The following is a 15,065-nucleotide window of genomic DNA, read 5'->3' as shown; positions in this document are numbered from 1 at the left end:
GAACTGTTTGAGATGACAGAACAAGGGTAGAAGAAACACTGATTTAAAACCAAAGCCAGACCAAACAAACAATGCCTGGCATGGTGGTGCATACGTTTAACTCCAGCACTCGAGAGGCAGAAGCAGATGGGCAAGTGAGTTCAGGGCCAACCTGGTCTATATAATGAGTTCTAGGACATCCAGAACTATATAGAGAAACACTGTGTCAAAAGGGGGAGAAAGTACAGCAGCTACATTGAGTGTGGTATGTGGTCCAGGGTCCTTCTGGTGTTAGGTCCTGGATGTGTCCTTCTTGTCACAGTCCATGCTGCTGTGCCCTGTGCCGGGAGCTGTTCCCCCACAGTTGGTTAGGGTTAGGTCATTTCCAGTCCTTTGTCATTACAAATAAGACAGTGGTGAGTACCCTTGAACATGCACGCTAGCCCGGATTTTATGTCAAGTGAGACAGTTCTGACGTGAGCGTGATACACATGCCTCTGGTCCCAGCTACTCAAGACACGGAGACAAGAGGATCAATTAGTGGGTCCAGAAATTCAGTACTTCCCGGGGAACATAGCAAAATCCTGTCTCAAAGAAGTAGAAGAGGAGAAGGAGAAGGAAGGGAAGGAAGGAAGAAGAAGGAGGAGGAGGAGTTTGCTTTCCCAAAAAAAACAATTACTGTTGCCAGGCAGTGGTGGTGGGCCTACGCCTTTAATTCCAGTGCTCGAGAGGCAGAGGCAAGTAGATCTCTGAGTTGGAGGCTAGCCTGGTCTACAAAGTGAGTTCCAGAACAGCCAGGGCTACACAGAGAAACCCTGTCTCAAAAAAAAAATCTGTTAAATCATTCATACACAATGTCTTACTTATATTGTTATGGTAAAGACTATGACCAAGTTAATTTAGAAATGAAAGCATTTAATGTGGGGTTTACAGTTTCAGAGGCTCAAGAGTCCATGGTGCTGGAGCAGTAGCTGAGAGATCATATCTGGAGACACAATCACCAAGCACTGAAAAGCAACTGGGAGTGGAATGGCTTTAAAAACCTCAAACCAGGAGTTGGGGATTTAGCTCAGCAGTAGAGCGCTTGCCTAGCGAGCGCAAGGCCCTGGGTTCGGTCCCCAGCTCCAGGAAAAAGAAAAAAGAAAAAAAAAAAAAAAAAACCTCAAACCAAACCAGGTGTAATGGCTCACGCCTTTAATCCCAGAACTTGGAAGACAGAGGCAGGTGGATCTCTGTGAGTTCAAGGCCAGACTGGTCTCTATAGTAAGATGTAGGACAGCCAGGATGGTTACACAGAGAAACCCTGTCTCAAAACAACAAAACAAAGCAATCAACAAAAGAAAACCCCAAACCTGCCCCATAGTGACCACTTCCAGCAAGGCCACATCTCCTAATTCTTCCCAAACAGTTCCACAACCAGGAACCAAGTGTTCAAGCCTATGGAAGCCATTTCATTCAAACCACATATATGTGTGTATGTACATATATACATATATTTATATTTAGTATGTGCGTGAGTATATATGTGTGTGTGTGTGTTCCCTCAGTATTGTTAGGAGAGTAAAAACCTGCAGTCTCGGTGGACACCAAAGTTATGGTGTCTGCCAAAGTTAGAAACAGCACCTTTTTTTGTCTTTGGGATCCAGGCCTACAGCATGGGAGGCAGATGCTCTACCACAAAGCTATATCCCCAAACAGGTGTGTGCATGTGTGTGCCATAGAATATATGTAGAAGTCAGAAAACAGCTCTCAAGAATTGGTTCTCTTCTTTCATCTAGTGTCCCAAGGATGAACTCAGGTCATCAGGCTTGGTGGCAAATACCCTTATGTACTGAGTCATCTTGACAGCATTTTTTAAAAGAAACTGTCTCTAAAGGGCGATGTTTTCAAACTCCCTATGTAACTAAGGATAACCTTGAACCTCCTGCCTCCTGGGTACTGAAGTCATATGTATACACCACCATCTGTGGCTTATGCTGTGCTAACCCAAGGCTTCCATATGCTAGGCCCTTACTCTTAACAACTGAGCTACAGCCAGGTGGTGGTGGCACCTGCCTTTAATCTCAGCACTTGGGAGGTAGATGCAGGTAGATCGTGAATTCAAGGCCACCGTGCTCTACAAAGCGAGTTCCAGGATAACCAAGACTTGGAAAAAAACAAAACCACTAAGCTACATCCTCGCCTGCCCAGGTAGTCTTCATGTTTGTTAACCACTTTTGCATTAAGGAAAAAAATTAAATACAAAAACCATTTAAAAAAAAACCAAAAAACAAAAAAACAGAGGGGTTGGGGATTTAGCTCAGTGGTAGAGCGCTTGCTAGCAAGGCCCTGGGTTCGGTCCCCAGCTCCAAAAAAAGAGAAAAGAAAAGAAAAAAACAGAAAAAAAAAAAAAGAGACAAATGTCTGAAAGTTCAAGGCCAGCCTGGTTTACAAAGTGAGTTCCAGAACAGCCATGGTTACACAGTGAGCCCATTTCAAGAAACAAAACAAAGAATTGGATAACAGGAAAATAGGCCCAAGAAAGAATTAAGGAAGAAGCCAGCAGCACTGCGTACAGCCGAATATAGGGAAAGCAGCTCTCTGGCAAGAGGTGCCAGTCCCAGGTTCTATCCTAGCACAGAGAGGAAAAAGAAGGGGAAGATGGGGGAGGCACTGGGAACAGAAGGCAGAGCTCCTGGACTTGTTACAAGATATCCCTACTCGTCTCAGAGTAGTAAGACCCACACCCAGGAGGTTATAAGACTGCTGGCACCAAAGGGAGGTGGGTTCCTATCTGTGAGTGCAGGTTCCTAAGGAGACCAGGGGATTGAATACCCCTGGAGCTGGAGTTACAAGGAGGTTATTGTAAGATGCCCACTGTGGGTCTTGGGAACTGAACCTGGGCCTCTGGAAAAGCACTTAACTGCTGAGCCATCATTCTAGCCTCAGTGCCATCCTTTTGAGGGTTGTAGTAGTGGACAGACTGTTGTGACTCAGCACAGGGAGCTGAAGAGGGTGGAAATGCACCCAGAACAAAGAAGCCTGAGCAATGTCACCAGCGGCTGTTCCTCAAAAACAGTAATCTCAACTTAGCCAGTACGAGATGTGGCTTCACAGCCACTCCTCTGTCAAAGCTGGGCATGGTGACACACATTGGGACGAAGTGAATCTCCGCCATCGAAGAGGAGCAGTGCAGAGTCCAGACTGGCAGCAGACACAGCTGCTGTGAATAAAACTTTTTTTTATTTATTTTTCCAGTAGCAGTAACATTCTGTTCCTTAACCTGGATGTATAGAACCTTAAAGTATTTTATTTTTATTGTTCTTTCAACTCATGCGTATTACATGTGTTTAGTGTTTCTGTTGTTAGTTTTTGGGTTTGTTTGTTTGTTTCTTCTGAGACTGTGTCTCACTGTGTATTTCTGTCTGGCCTTGAATCTGCAGGGATATTATTCTGCCTCCTAAATGCTGGGATTACAGAAATTACACCCTGCATGGGTTAAAGACTGAGGAAGTGGTCGGCTCACAGACGCAGGAGATCAGATAGAGAAGTGACCCTTGGTTTGTTTTTGTTTTTTATTTTTTATTTTTTTTTTTTCGGAGCTGGGGACCGAACCCAGGACCTTGCGCTTCCTAGGTAAGCGCTCTACCACTGAGCTAAATCCCCAGCCCCTGTTTTTGTTTTTTAAAGACTTATTTATTATGTGAGTCCATTGACGCTGTCTTCAGACACACCAGAAGTGGGCATGGGATCCCATTACAGATGGTTGTGAGCCACCATGTGGTTGCTGGGAATTGAACTCAGAACCTCTGGAAAAGCAGTCAGTGCTCTTAACCACTGAGCCATCCCTCCAGCCCATGACCCTTGTTTTGGTTTGATTTGACTTTGGTTTTTTGAGCCATGGTCTTGCTCTGTAGCCCGGACAGGCCTGGAACTTGCAGCAGTCCTTCTGCCTCTGCCCCTGTGCCGTGCTAGTATTATAAACATGGTGCTATGACCACGACTTGTGGGTTTTGCCTGGTACAAAGCACTAGTGGTTTTAAGAGTTCTCAGTGGAACAGGGATCACTACTTTAGTCTTCCTTGATGAATGGCTTCAGCAGAGATGAGGATGGGGACTCCCAACAGAAGCTCCCCTGTGCTGGTGGGTGGGGTGGGAGACAGATTCAGAGAGAGGCGCTGGAAGAGGTAAAGGTAGGTCGGATGTACTCCTGCAGTCCTAAACCTGGACAGAGGTGGACCGGCTGACTGGAATAGAGGTGGACAGGCTTCCAGCACTGACAGGCAGGCCTTCCAACACACGTAGACTTTCCACGTAGCCTCTTAAGAGCAGGCTACAATGCAGCTAACCCTGAGGGAGCCCCTGACTCTTGAACAACTGGTACCCCTGCCAGGCATAAATTCACAGGACCCAGAAGCGTGTCTGACAGCAGGTTCTCAGGAAAGCTGGGCCTGGGTCAGAGTGAGAGTCATAGCTGGTGGCCACACCACATGCTGTCCATAGTCCCACCTGCAGCCTAGAGCACCCTGACTGGCAGCTGAAAGGGCAGCAGAAGCCACACAGTGATCAACGATGATGTGTGGGGTGTGGGCTGAGGGAGAAGAGGGTGGCACAGACCAGCCAGTATGCATGCAGCTGTAGGTCACAACATCCCAGGGAAGGTGGCGTGGGACAGAGCACCGTGTCAGGAGAACCATGGGGAATGGCACTGGTCATATCCTGCCAGAGTACAAGACCCACACAGGCCAAAGCACATGCCTGCACCAATTTGCAGGACAAGCAGAAGGATACTGCCTCTAGCTGGCCATCTGGGGTCCTCACAGTTCTGCTTTTGCTGAGTTGGCTGGTAAGGTTCCCAGGAGTCACAGAGCCTACCCCCTTCTCCTACTGGTTCATTTTTATCACTGAAGGGATGCTGCCCTAGGACCCACATACCTGCTTTTCATGGGTCTCATGGCCACCCTCACCTGTGCCTTAGGCCATCTTCCTAGAAGCCTGCTTCTTGGAGCTCTCAGTAGAAAAGATGGGGAGGGGGCTGGAGAGATGGCTCAGCGGTTAAGAGCACCTGACTACTCTTCCAGAGGTCCTGAGTTCAATTCCCAGCAACCACATGGTGGCTCACAACCATCTGTAAAGAGATCCGATGCCCTCTTCTGGTGTATCTGAAGACAGCTACAGTGTACTTACATATAATAGATGAATAAATCTTAAAAAAAAAAAAAAGAAAGAAAAAGAAAAGATGGGGAGGAGCTGAGCGATCATCCCCAGCCTGAGTGTGGGGTGTAGCTGGCACCCACGATCTCTGGCTTCCTAGTTCACCCTGTAAAGGGTTTTTTGAGAGGAAAGGATGGGTGTCGTCAGTGCTATCTGGTGGCAGCTTGGGCATGTGTAACTGAGTGGACCATGAGATTTGTCACTTTGTGTGCTAATACTGTAACAGCTTGAGGACCTTATTTCTGGACACAGTCGTACTTTGGGAGATAAGGTGAGATAAGATGAAGATGTGGCTGACCTCACCATGTTAGTGAGGTGGGATAAGACCAGAACCCAGTCAGTCTGTAAACCTCACTCTAAAATCTAGGGTGGAATTCTTCCCGGCTGCTTGTCTTTTGCACTTTGGGTGCATTGTGAGCAGCAAACTGGCCATTGACAGCCCTGGACAGTTAACAATACTGACGAAAAAGCACAGGAGCCATGAAATAGTGTCCACAGTTAAGGACCCAGACAACCACTGAGGGACTGAGATAGGAGGGTCATGGGTTTGAGGAACCCTAGACCCTATGGTGCCACCCTGTCTGGAGGCTGGGATTACCTGCCTCATGCCTCCAGGTTTTGAGGTGGAAAGGAATAAGCACTGTTCACCCCAAACCCCTCAATCCTCACTGTTTGGTTTCCAGTCCAGGGATCAGTACAAGGCCTCAGCCCCACAACCAGCTATGGACAGCTTCCTGTCATACAGAACACCTGACACACACATCCTGAGTCCTATCCCCACACATACACTGACTCCTACCCCCCCACACACACACGGACTCCTACCCCCCCACACACACACCCTGAGTCCTACCCATAAACACATCCTGACTCCTACCCCCCATACACACACACTGACTCCTACCCCCACACACATACCCTGAGTCCTACCCATACATACATCCTGACTCTTACCCCACACACATACCCCGAGTCCTACCCATACACAAATCCTGACTCCTACCCCCCACACACACACCCTGACTCTTACCCCCTTCACACACACCCTGACTCTTACCCACACACACACACCCTGAGTCCTACCCATAAACACATCCTGACTCCTACCCCCCATACACACACACTGACTCCTATCCCTACACACATACCCCGAGTCCTACCCATACACAAATCCTGACTCCTACCCCCCACACACACACCCTGACTCCTACCCCCTTCACACACACCCTGACTCTTACCACCCCCACACACACTCTGACTCCTACCCCCACACACATACCCTGAGTCCTACCCATAAATACATCCTGACTCCTACCCCCCATACACACCCTGACTCCTACCCCCTTCACAGACACCCTGACTCTTACCCCCCACACACACTGACTCCTACCCCCACACACATACCTTGAGTCCTACCCATACACACATCCTGACTCCTACCCCCCCATACAGACACCCTGACTCCTACCCCTTTCACACACACACCCTGACTCCTACCCCCCCATACAGACACCCTGACTCCTACCCCCTTCACAGACACCCTGACTCCTACCCCCACACACACTTTGACTCCTACCCCCCTTCACAGACACCCTGACTCCTACCCCCACACACACTTTGACTCCTACCCCCCTTCACAGACACTCTGACTCCTACCCCCACACACACTGACTTCTTTGCCCCCCCCCATACACACCCTGACTCCTACCTCATACGCACACCTGCCCACCTGCAAAAACAGCAGGCTTCCTCTCTCACCTTCATTCTTACAAAAGCCTCAAGTCTTTTTTTTTTTTTTTTTTTTTTGGTTCTTTTTTTTGGAGCTGGGGACCGAACCCAGGGCCTTGCGCTTCCTAGGCAAGCGCTCTACCACTGAGCTAAATCCCCAACCCCAAGTCTTTCTGATTAGAACTAGCCCAAGGCCTGGGCCCATTCTTCTGCTCTCTGTGTTACTGGGTAGCCCAGGAGCCCAGCACCCACCTGCAGACACAAGAAGACTTTTCCACTACACCTGTCCCTCATACAACTAAGGGCATCCTTCACCCCCCACTCCATTTCCCTACCACCTGCCTCCTCCCTCAGCAAAAAGCTCCCCAGGCCAATCCAATAGGTCACGTCCCACCCAGCTTTCAGCAACTTGCCCCAGGCCTTTTTCTCTTTCTCTTATTTATCTTGAGTCCCTTCTGTCTCTTCAGGAACGCCCCTAAGGGTGGGGACACTTTGTCTTGGATAGTAAACTCAATACTTAAAAGGTTGATGGAGTCCAAAGCCTAGTGTGGGGGTAGGAGAGGATTGAAATAATTTTAGGAAGTAAAACTGATTACTGATAAGGTCACTGCCAAGCCTGGGACCAGACCACAGCTCAGTGGTGGTGTCCTAGCCTCACATCCAGGAAGCTCCCAATTCATCCCTCCCTACTCCCACCTCAACACCTCACAGCTAACACTTGGCCCCTGAGAGTGGGACACATCTACAATCCCAGCACCCTGAAGCCTAGGTCAGTCAAGACACTTCAAGGAAAGAAAAAGGAAAAGAAAAGTAAGGCTTTAATAGTACATGTATTTCCTGCATGAAAATATTAAGTTTGAGTAGGGCAGTGGTTTTCTCCAGTAAAGAAACCTTTAATGTAATCCTAACTGAAATATGGACAGACTTTCTCTTAAAGCCAAACAAGTGGATTTTCAAGTTCCACAGCAATGAAATGCCTGGGGAGGAGGCATTCAGCTTGCTGCAGCCTTCCACATGTTAAGCACTAAGACATATGATGCAAGGCTGGGGCCTATCTGAGTGGCAAGAGACTTACCTCCCATGTGCCAGGCTCTAGGTTCGCTCACAGACACATGCACAAGAGCATCCATGCACACACAACACATGCATATGCGTGCACACACACTGATTAACACAATAGCTAGAGGTGAACTTGTTCCCAGTTCTGAGGCAGAGTTCTACTCCGGTGTGAGCAGCACTGTGAGGCAGTCATCTTTAAACAGCTGTTTCCCCTCAGAGGATACATCTCTGAAGCTCACAGTTCCCAGCCAGGGGCTTCAGAAGATCCCCTTATCCAGAAGCACCTGTCTCCAAAGCTCAGTCTTGAGGCCGACCTCATCTACCTTCTTGGAGTGCAGCTATTGGTGCCCCCAAATGTCTTTTCCAGGAATTAGGATAGTCCCGCTTCCCTAGTGTCTGTCCCAGGAATGCAAGCGGACAGATGTATCAGAGAACCGCCTGCCTCCCTGGAAGAAAGGGGCTCCAGTGGCAGCCTGGTTCTGCCTCCCACCTCCCTCAGTTAGAAACCACCTGTGCAGGCTTCAGCTGGAACTCCAACCTTCTCAGAGCTGGCTCCAGTCCGCCCACTGCCTGTTCAGTTGCCTTCCACCTACCCAGCTGTCAAGAGCAGGTGCACTGTGCCTGTAAACACTTTTTTTTTTTTTTTTTTTTACGGAGCTGGGGACTGAACCCAGGGCCTTGCGTTTGCTAGGCAAGCGCTCTACCACTGAGCTAAATCCCCAACCCCTTTAAACACATTTTTGCCCTTTTCCTTCCAATAGCCCTAAGCGCTTGCTTTTTTATTATATCTGAAGATCTTTTCAGAGTATGTGTAGGCTGGTAGATCTTTTGGCTAGTCCACGGCCACACTTACTTTGTCTCAGGGTCTCATGTGTTTCATCTTCCACGTTAGATGTGGTGCTGCAATGTATGTCCCTGTCCTTGTGGGATCCATGGTTGGACAATTATCTAGAAGGGAAATAGCTGGGTTAAAGGTGTGGGTAGTTTGAAGTGTTACTAAATTGTTCTAAAAAAAATCTGGCCCTATGCCAGCAGCTGCCTGCCGGGCAGGTGGAAAGCAACTCTCAGCTCCAGTACCCAGACCTTCTCTCCGACTGATACATGAAAACTGATACTTCATTGTTCGTTTTAATTTACCAGTTGCAGTTGGGGGGGGGGGGGGCTTGGGTGTTTTGTTTTGTTTTGCTTTGCTTTGCTTTGCTTTTTGAAACAGGGTTTCTTGTAAGCTAGGTCTTGTTTCAAACTCTACATAGCTTAAAATGATTTTGAACTTTTGATCCTCCTGCTTCCAACTCCGTAATTCCCAGTTGCTTGTTTTGTTGCTGTTTGTTTTTGTTTTTGTGGCAGGGTGTGGCTGAATAGCACTGACTGTCCTAGAACCATGCTCTGTGTCGTAGATCTAGGCTTGAATTTACTAAAATCCACCTGCCTCTGCCTTCACAGTGCTGAGATTAAAGGTGCATGCCACCACGCCCAGTCCATTAACCTGCAGTTCTGAAGCTGTAGATGGTTGGGTTTAATGTGGATTTTCGACCTTTTCACAGAGGACAATTGAAACTGAGGACTTGGGATAACACTCTTTGGAGAAGGGGATAGACAAGGTGCTGGGAGACTAGAGGCAGGGCAGAAGGTCCATACCTACAGGGACCAGGTATTGAGGGGTTCTAGGTGAGATTGGCCTGAACAGCCAGTGTATGGAAGGTACCCTTCAATGCTTGGCAAGTTCTTGGTTTGCAGGACATCTAGGTATACAAAACAAAATCCTACGCACAGTGATCCCGTCTCCAAGTAGAAACCAGGCCAGATGGGAGGTCAGCTGGGTGAAAATGGAGGGTTTAGGAGGAGGGCTAAGGTTGTCCCCAGGACAAAGGGTCATGGGCGTGGAAGCTCCTGAGGAATGTGGCTACTGGTTGGGACTAGCCCAGCCCCTCCCTGCTCAGTACTGGGCTTCTAACTTGTCAGCTTCTGCCACCAAACTGAAGGCTAGGCACAGTACAGTGTAATGGTTGGGTTGGATTTTTTGTTTTTTAATGTCATGGGTTGTTTTTAGTGTATCCTCATAGCACAGGACTCTAACTCCAGCTCTTGGTAGGCTGAGGAAAGAAGATCATCAGAAATGAAAGACCAGCCTGGGCTACATACCGGAGCCCAGTCTAAAAGGGAAAAAAAGTTTAACGCCCTTTCTTAAGTCCTACTTACATAACACACCTGCTGTGTGTATCCTGACTGTGACAGTGGCCCCACTGCTACCTGGCTTTTCTTATCTGGAGATCCAGAAGGAAAAAAGGAAAAAAAAAAAAAAACTGAACTGCCAACGCTTACCTGATGGCCTGACAGCTGAGCCTCCCTGTCCTAGACTCAGCTGGAATGGCCAGCCCACTCCCTCAGGCCTCACTAGGAGAGCACTCCTGCAGGGAAAGGGTGGGAGGATAGGCAGGAAGTGGCCACTGGGCTAGGCCTGGACACACCCACACTGGCTCCTCCCTGGCTCTGTGGATCTAATAAGCATCTGTTTCTAGGGAAGTTAGAAAATGTTTTTTCCCCTTTAAAATATTCACATTGAAAATAAAATCAAAACTGTTTGTTGGTTGAGACAGGGTTTCTCTGTGTATCCCTGGCTGTCCTGGAATTCACTCTGTAGATCGGGCTGACCTTGAACTCAGATCCACCTACCTCTGCCTTCTTAGTGCTGGGCCTTGTGGTTGCTAGGCAAGCTCTCTACCACTGAGCCAAATCCCCAACCCCCAAAACAATTCTTTTAAGGACCTGAGGACACACCTTTGAGGGTAACCGTGCTGGCTGCACCAGCTGAAGGACCTGAGTTCAGGTCCCAGCACCCATAGAAGCCAATGGTGATAACGTGTCCCTGTCACGGTGCTGGCAAGTCTAGCTGAAACAGACAGTGTGCTCTAGATTCAGTGAGAGAGGAACCTTAGCGTTAAAAAACAGTCAGCTGTGGTGGTGCACACCTTCCCAGCACTTGGGACGCAGGGGTAGGTAGAGTTCTCTGTAGACCAAGATCAGACGTGATAGAGTGGCCATGCCTCAAAAGATTAAGGTGCTGTAACCCCAGCACATGAGACACAGAGGCAGGCAGATTTCTGAAGTGGAAACATAAAGGTTTTTTGGAAAATCTGTCAGATGGTGTTTTGCTAGGGCAAACACATGAAGGAACGTTTAGCTGAAGTGGACACAGCCAGACTCGTAAAGGAATGTTTGGCAAAAGCAGACATAGATAGAAAGGTGTTTTGTTAAAGCAAGCACGTGAAAAGACATGTGATGAAAGATTTTTTTTTATTGATGACACATATATTTGTCTGTCATATTGTGTAGTTGAACTGTATTTGTCGGACTCTATAGAAAAATACAGCAGAAAGTCTTCTGGTGGTGTGCTGCAGTTTCCTGTTGCTTCCGTGTACTGACTGACAATGACATCAGCTGAGACAGACCTATAGAAGACACGTTTAGAGAGTATAAATAGGACTCGATGGACAGTGACAGAGGCTGAGCTTGGCTTGCTGATAGAACTCGCTGTGTAACTCCTGTGGGTCTCTTTGCTGCTCTTCGATTTTCTGAGAGAGGCACAGCTGAGATTCTGGTGTTCCTCCGGGTCCCTCCTGCTAACTCAAGCCAAGACTGAGGCCTGGCTGTTCCTATTAGGTCGTGCCACTGCTGTTACTGACCAGAGTTTCTGTTTGTAATGTTTGTAAGTGGATCGAGCTGCCTCTGCTAATCTATAAAGTGAACTGCTGATTTCCAGACAACACAGAAGAGAGTTGTCCCGCAGAACCTTTCTAAACAGGTCTACTTCTCCCATATCCTTTCTTTTCCACAACCTCTGGTGGGTGGTGGACTAAAGGGAGGTTAAAACCATCATTAAAAATCAGTTTTAAAAGCTTAAAATTACAGATTTCCCCGAGTTTGAGTACTGTAATCCCAGCACTACTGAGGCAGAGGCAGAGGCAGAGGCAGAGGCAGAGGCCAGAGGCCAGAGGCCAGAGGGCAGAGGGCAGAGGGCAGAGGGCAGAGGGCAGAGGGCAGAGGGCAGGGGCAGAGGCAGAGGCAGAGGCAGAGGCAGAGGCAGAGGCAGAGGCAGAGAGGCAGGCAGGCAAATCCCTGAGTTTGAGACCAGCCTACTCTACAGAGTAAATTCTAGGACAGACAACACTGTATAGAGAAACCCTGTTTCAAAAAACATACATACATACATACATACCCACATACATACATACATACATACATATATACATAAGAAGGAGCTGACAAGATGGCTTAGTGGGTAAAAGTGAGCTGCCAAATCTGACAAGTGGAATTCGGCCCTGGGAAACATCGAGGAAAGAACACCACAGATTAACTTCTAACCTTCGTATACATGCTGGGACAAGTGTGTGCACACTTCCCAACAAAGGAACAAAAAATGGGGGTTGGAGAGATGGCCCAGCCAATAATAGCACATGTTGCTCTTGCCAAAAACACAGGTGTGATTTCCAGCACTCACATACTGCTCACATTTTTTATTCGTTTTATGTATGAGTACACTGTAGCTGTCTTCAGACACACCAGAAGAGGGCATCAGATCCTATCACAGATGGTTGTGAGCCACCATGTGGTTGCTGGGAATTGAACTCAGGACCTCTGGAGGAGCAGTTGGTGCTCTTAACCGCTGAGCCATCTCACCAACCTCCTTCAAAAACCTTTAAAAATTAATTAAGTTAAACTTTAAGGGGGCTGGAGAGATGGCTCAGCCATTAAGAGCACTGACTACTCTTCCAGAGGGCCTGAGTTCAATTCCCAGCAACCACATGGTGGCTCACAACCATCTGTAATGAGGTCTGATGCCCTCTTCTGGCCTGTGGGTGTACATGCAGGCAGAAAGCTGTGTGATGTATACATAATAAATACTGTTAAAAAAAAACTTTAAAATGTTTACTTTTGAACATTAGCATTTAATTGAGGCAAAATGGGTATGGGCTAATCTCAGAGGATTAATCTCACACTCCTGAAGTTTTACCAGATGTGGCCTCCATCTAGTCACTGGGATGCCTTGTGGACTTCAACTGCAGCTTCACTATCAGCACCAGTTGAAGGCAAGGTGGGCTGGAGGAGAGATGGCTCCGCACTTAAGAGAACTGGTTGTGGCATGACGGCATGTGCTTTTGATTCCAGCACTTAGGGAGACAGAAGCAGTATGAGGACCAGCCTTGTTTACAGAGTGAGTTCCAGGGCAGCCAGAGACTCTGAGAAACTCTGTCTTGAAAGCCCATTAATAGTAGTAGTAGTAGTAGTAGTAGTAGTAGTAGTAGTAGTAGTAGTAGTAGTAGCAGCAGCAGCAGCAGCAGCAGCAGTAGTATAGATAGATAGATAGATAGATAGATAGATAGATAGATAGATAGATGTGTGGGTGGGTGGATGGTTGATGGATGGATGGATGGATGGATGGGCAGACAGATGGATGGACAGACAGGTGGGTGGATGGATGGATGGGTAGATAGATGATAGATAGATAGATTGATAGATAGATAGATAGATAGATAGATAGATAGATGATGGATAGAAGATGGGTGGAGGGATAGATGGATGGATGGATAGACAGACAGACAGACAGACAGACAGACAGACAGACAGACAGATAGTACTAGCTTTTCTTCCTGAGGACCTGTGTTCAATCCTAGATACCCACATGGCTCTCTAAGCCTCCTGTTGCTCCATTCCCAGGGAATCTGGCACATACTTCAGAATGGTGATGTGGGGTTTTGATGCATTTCCTGATTTGTTTCTTAGCCCCCAACCTGGCCTCCTGTAATGTGTATTAACTAGGAGTCCCTGGCATCAGAGCTGTCTACTGTCTGGCCTCTGCAGGAGCTTTGTGTCTCTTGTGAAACCCAAGGTGAGCTCAGGAGAGCAGGCAAGCTGTCCCTGTGGGAGATGGTAATGAGCTGTGTGATGCTTATTTATGATAAGAAAAATCAAGTGAAAATCTCACAGGATGGGTAACCTCCAAGAACAGTTTGTGACTACTGTAAACTAACCCAGAACACTGTGTTCCTTTCCTGTCTACTTCAAACACTAGAAAACTGACACACAAGTCCCCTAAGATGTGAGTAACCTGAGCTGGAAGGTAGACATGGGGCTTCTTACAGCCAAGGCAATGAGACGCATGGGCCAAGAAGACCCTAGCAACCACCCCTCTGCAAGGGAGAACAAACCTCAGCTTCCTGTCAGTTCAGCTCCAGGAACTTTCCAGAGGAGGGCAAAGAGAGCCTGTGCAGCCCTGGCTCCCCTCAGCTCGACCTGGCCACTGTCACAGCAGCCTCACACTGGGCCAGACTGCCTCGCTCATGAGATGAGGGTGCCTCTCCGCTTCTCAGCTTGTCTGTCCTTGGCTTGGTCCCTGTTGCTGAGTGAGAGCCTGCAGCTGGCAACACTTCTCTGAGATGCCTGCGCACCACCCACAGCATCTTTGAACTGCCTTTACAGAAACCTGGGCAGAGGCTGGAGAGACGGCTCAGTAGTTAAAAGTACTGGCTGCTCTTCAGAGAACCTGAGTTTGACTCCAGATGCCCACATAGCTGCTTAAAGTTGTCATAACTCTAGTTCCAGGGGATCCAATGAACTCACACACACATAAGATTAAAAATAAATATTTAAAAATAATATTAAAAGACAGGGGGTAGTGTGGCCCACCTCTAGAATAGCCAGGGACACACACACACACACACACACACACACACACACACACAGAGAGAGAGAGAGAGAGAGAGAGAGAGAGAGAGAGAGAGAGAGAGAGAAACTTTTGCTTTAGAAAGGAAGAAACAAACGAACAAGCAGAGCTGCGGAGATCCTGAAGTGGATGAGCTGCCCATTTGCCTGTACTGAGGTCCCTCAAGACAAAGGGCCCTCCACAATTTTGAGACACAGATGCCCAGAGATTTTTTTTTTTTTAATAGTTATGAAGCTATGAGGACTGCCACTCAGGAACGCAACAAGTTGAAGTCACTTCTAAAGCAAAGCAAATATATTTAGAAATAACCAAATCAACTTGCTTCTTAGTGGTATTTGTTCTAAGGCCATAGAATTCTGGCACCCACTTCTGCTCCTGCAAGCTC

The 15,065-nt window shown here is 47.8% G+C and overlaps 1 protein-coding gene and 1 long non-coding RNA gene across 29 annotated transcripts in view; one reads left to right on the top strand and one right to left on the bottom strand.

Moving 5' to 3' along the window:
* Ccdc57 (coiled-coil domain containing 57) overlaps nucleotides 1-15,065 on the top strand; it is a 103,479-nt gene that overhangs the window by 67,620 nt on the left and 20,794 nt on the right. For 6 of the 28 annotated variants that reach the window (XM_087574436.1, XM_087574434.1, XM_087574439.1 and 3 more), the window contains one exon: nucleotides 913-3,326. In XM_087574436.1, coding sequence (XP_087430562.1) covers nucleotides 913-950 — 38 coding nt within the window. In that variant the 3' untranslated portion in view covers nucleotides 951-3,326. 28 annotated transcript variants of the gene reach the window in all.
* On the bottom strand, nucleotides 2,931-6,372 carry LOC148003219 (uncharacterized). Its single transcript, XR_015632354.1, has 2 exons — nucleotides 5,069-6,372; nucleotides 2,931-3,680 (listed from the first exon to the last, which is right to left on the bottom strand). It is a non-coding gene; the product is annotated as an uncharacterized LOC148003219 (long non-coding RNA).

Source organism: Rattus norvegicus, chromosome 10 (genome assembly GCF_021556685.1).
Source record: "Rattus norvegicus strain SHRSP/BbbUtx chromosome 10, alternate assembly SHRSP_T2T, whole genome shotgun sequence".
NCBI lineage: Eukaryota > Metazoa > Chordata > Mammalia > Rodentia > Muridae > Rattus > Rattus norvegicus.
The sequence above is the reverse complement of the archived record's forward strand: the minus strand, read 5'-3'. Positions and strand labels throughout refer to the sequence as shown.